This window comes from Trachymyrmex septentrionalis, unplaced genomic scaffold, assembly GCF_001594115.1.
Source record: "Trachymyrmex septentrionalis isolate Tsep2-gDNA-1 unplaced genomic scaffold, Tsep1.0 scaffold60, whole genome shotgun sequence".
In the NCBI taxonomy this organism is placed as follows: domain Eukaryota; kingdom Metazoa; phylum Arthropoda; class Insecta; order Hymenoptera; family Formicidae; genus Trachymyrmex; species Trachymyrmex septentrionalis.
In genome coordinates, this window is record NW_017305779.1 from 4954498 (window position 1) to 4959034 (window position 4537).

The window sequence follows — 4537 nt, forward strand, 5'->3', positions numbered from 1 at the left end:
TTATTTTATTTAAAATGTTTATTTAATAATGCGAATTGCTACTGACACAGTGAGAAAAATTCTTCTTTCTTTAGTAAATAATAGCACGAATCAATTTTCAGCGTACTTGTCAGTAGCACAAATCATTGATCTTCCTAATATTTTTAGTAGAATAGAAACATTATAAGTGAAACACTATAAGTAGTACAAATGAATATTTACAAGCGTCTATCTTATCAGTGTAAAGAAAGTACAATATAAGTATATACACAAATTCTTGAATTTATAGATAAATTAAATCGTCCTTTTTGTTTTAGAACACAAATCGATAGTTAATCACGCGAAGTCAAATACTTATTGTAGCAACATATATATATATACTTATATTAAGTTAGAAAAAGGAGTTCAAATGTTTATGCAGTTACAAATATTTGCAATTACATGCACACATTTGAACACTTTTTTTTCAATACTTTTTTAATAAATCAAAAGATATATCACTTATGTTTTAACGAGGTACATGATATTACATAAATGTATCCACATATCAAATAAAGATATCGAAATAATAAATATAGGAAGCTATAACATCGCTACATTCAAGCTTGAATTATATTACAAATGTAATAGCAAGGAGGGAAATAGGGAACAATATCTTATGATGTTATGGATTTAGTTAACTGATTGCGGAGGTCATAAAAGATCCTATTGTACTTGTGGTAGGTTAATGGTAGCCGTGCTCATCATTGCTCATAATTCATCTATTCTTATCACTCAGCTTATCTTGTTGCAGGAAGCTGCTTCAGGCAACAATAAGGGCCAATCGCACGGGCCATTTCATGTGGGTGGGTAGTGATTCGTGGGGCGCCAAAGTTTACCCCGTCCGAGACCAAGAGTTCGCGGCGGAAGGTGCCATTACCATTCTACCCTATAGGAACGCCCTCAAAGGTAAAAGACCTTTGCTACCTTTTACGATCCTATATTATAATCGATTAATTGGAAAAATATTAACTTTGAGTTCACTTTTGATCAAAGATAAACAATAAAATGAGAATTAAAATTAATAATTTTTTTTTCAGAGAATATAATTTTAAATAAATATATCGTTAGTAACATTTAAAAGAACAGAATGTAGTGCTAGATTGTAAGACTCTAAATATAGTTTTAAAGCTAAAATAAATCGATGTAACTAAATTGTTAATTCACTTAATTTGTATGACTCGTATATTTGTTTAAATTAGTTAGCGCACTTAAGTTCTTAACGTCTGATCCGTTTTACTGAGTCACAATTGAAATTCCTTGTTACCGCAGTTGCTTACTGTGCAACTTTGTTGCCGCAGTAGTGATATCGTTCCAACTTTGACCTGACGTTCATTAATCTTACACGACAAGTGAGTAATATTTTCCACTTCCAATTATGTCGTATCATTCCCTCGTGAGTTAGGATTTGTAAATTTTTAGAATAAAAATTTCGAAGAAATGAACGCAATGGTACATTTTACCGTTTTGCGCTAAGTAATTAACACAGGAGTGCCAAACTCTCATTAGTCAACCTAAATTACCAGAAAGCTTACTAAATATTAAACAAACCATCATCTACTTAATATATATACTGAAAAAAATGTTTTGAAAATGGACAAATCAGAAAATTTTGATTGATATAATCAATTTCCTAATTTATCCATTTTTAACAAAACATTTTTTTTTCAGTATAAGTGCTAAGCAAAACGGTAATTATTACATAATATTATGCAATAACCTTTCTCAGAGATGTATTTTTAGAAAATAATTTTATTATAGGTATATGATTAAATTTGAGATTAGAAGTAGCTACATTTTAATTTTGAAGTTCTAATATAATATTGTAATCATAGTTAAAATTATAATTATTAAAAATAACATCTTACTTGTCATTTTGAAACTCATGATTACTTAAGTAAATTTAGTTTTAAAGTTTAATTGAAAAAATATAATGTGATTGAATTTTGTAGCGTTCAAAATATAATGATAAAAAGGATGAAACTTTATCAAATTGTCTTCTTTTTTTTTGAAGAAAAATATAAAATTTGTACTAAATATTTTTCCTCAACATAAGTGTAAAAAAATATGTTAATACGTATTTTAATATTAATAAAATAAATTATTTTATCTTAAATATTTTGTATTTTAAGAATGCTTTTCGTCCTTCTGTATAATTTAAATTCTATTTATGTTACAATAATAATAAGATAAAAAGTTATTGTTTTTATTATCAAAAATTAAAATTTACGTCTATTTCGAAAATAAAATCCATTTTATTCGATAGAATATTTTTGTAAATAAATAGATTTTTTAATAGATATGAGTCAAATTGACTTGTTAAAATATATTCTTTTAAGACGTTATAACACATTTTTTACCATAGCATCGGTATCTAATGTTAATTACCGATCTAATATATTTAATTTTATATATTTATGTATATAACACATTAATAGAAAAGATCATAGAAATTAATCGATCTAAAGGTTTACAAAATTTCCCATTTTTAATGCTTATGTCAAATTACTTTTCAAAAAGATTTTAATAGATTTTTTTAAATTATGAGATATATTATTGTTAAAGTATACATATAATAAAAAAATTAGAAAATGAAAAATTATATCTTTTTGTGGGGTATAAGTTTAAATAAAAAATAAATATATTTTAAAGTCAGCTTTCCTGAATTAAATTATCCTTATTTCAATTTTATCGTGACTGAGAAACGCAAGAAATTTCTTCGGCAAAGAGTGATATATTGAAACTATTAAATCTTATTGAATGTGATTCGTGTAACAAGTACGGTTCAATTCCAATGTTGTAGATTTCGACAACTACTATTTGAGATTGCGGCCAAGAATGGGCGACGAATGCGGCGGGCAGACAGAGAAAAATGTTCCCCATAAGTCTTTGACAGATAAGACAGTGAACTGCCGAAATATCTGGTTCCAAGAGTTTTGGTCGCAACATCACAAGTGCACTTTCAGCGTGAACGCGTCGAGCGACATGACACGCTGCACTGGCGAAGAAAACCTTGTCGATTACGAACAAGAGGGCTTGGTGCCTTTTGTCGGTAACGCATAGATTTATCATATTATTATACTTTTCTCTGAACGCCTAGCTATTTTACTTTTATGTCGCACAGAAGAAAAAGTATATGCCGATAATCGACTTATGCCGATGTATCTCTCTGAATGTATGAATAATGTATGAGTACAATTTTTAACTCAAAGATAGAAAAAGTCGAGAATGAAAACTGATTTTCATTTTTATCTCTCAGTTCCGAATCGTAATTCTCGAAATTTAATGCTCAGCTTATTGAATAAAGTTTCTAATTACATTTTAGAGATAATCTATTTTGTGAGAATTGACAATTAGCTATTTAATAGCTTAAAGCTATTAATTTTAATGGAAAAATTAATTTGACTTTTCATTCATTACTATTGATGTAAATATCTGACCCTAATAAATAAATTACAGCTCAGTTGTAATTTTATTCTAATGAAAAAGAAATGAACTCCTTTCATTCATACCGTGACGATTAATTAATTGCGGAGACTGAATCGGAACTCTTTATAGGAACATTTCGCGATCGTTTATATCTTGAAGTGCGAAGGAAATGATTGGTGCGGAAAAAAGAGCGAGAAATAAGACAAGCGGGAAGATAGTTATCGATGGGAAAAAGAATGAAAGGGAAAGGAAATATTCTCGACACCCTCCAATTTTTCGTCATCCTTCGACCATTTTTCTTATTGTGAGCTCAAAAGCAGAAACGAGAAAGACTTAGTCGTCTCTTCAATCATAATTCCGATATATATGTATATGACAAGACTTATACGTCACGCAGTGAGATAACAGTGAGCCTTAAATTAAAAGGATTTATCACACAATTTCTTTTTGTTCATCGCCCGATGCATGTTTACAAATCTAGTGTATGGCAGTTTATTTTCCGCCATGTACGTCCAGTCAATTAAAGCGATTTGATTAGCATATCTACATTTTTTAAGTTGATTTATGAAAAAAAAGTTTATATAAGCATATGGTTCTCGTTTCAGAAACAAAATATTCAAAATTCTATTAGGTTATTGTAGGTAAAATAATCGTTTTTATACTTTGAATTTAAACTTTTATTCGATACACTTTATACACATCTTATCGATTGAAATAGTCTCTATTCACCTTGATTCGTCTGTACTTCCTTCAACGTGATACAAGCACTAAGCACATCAATGCCTTTCACGTAGGAATTAAAAGAGTGAGATGCAAGAAATTCGTTGAACTCACAATGCACTTTTCACATCACTTTCTGCTTGAAATATTTTTTCATAAAAAGCTCCAAATACTTAAATAAATTTGGAAAATGAACAGGAGAATGAGGGAAAATTTACTCTGCTAATTTTTTAACGGCTTGTTTTGCAACATGCGGTCTAGTATTATCATAGAGCAATAAGATATCACATGTATATATATTTATTATATAAAATTATTACACACACAGACACATACACAGAGAGAGAGAGAGAGAGAGAGAGAGAGAGAG

General features: G+C 28.9%; 1 protein-coding gene across 1 annotated transcript in view; it reads left to right on the plus strand.

The window, feature by feature from the left end:
* LOC108752684 (metabotropic glutamate receptor 8-like) overlaps positions 1-4537 on the plus strand; it is a 125654-nt gene that overhangs the window by 101481 nt on the left and 19636 nt on the right. The window contains exons 7-8 of the mRNA XM_018493714.1: positions 773-927; positions 2822-3070. Coding sequence (XP_018349216.1) covers positions 773-927; positions 2822-3070 — 404 coding nt within the window. The remainder of the gene's footprint in view (positions 1-772; positions 928-2821; positions 3071-4537) is intronic.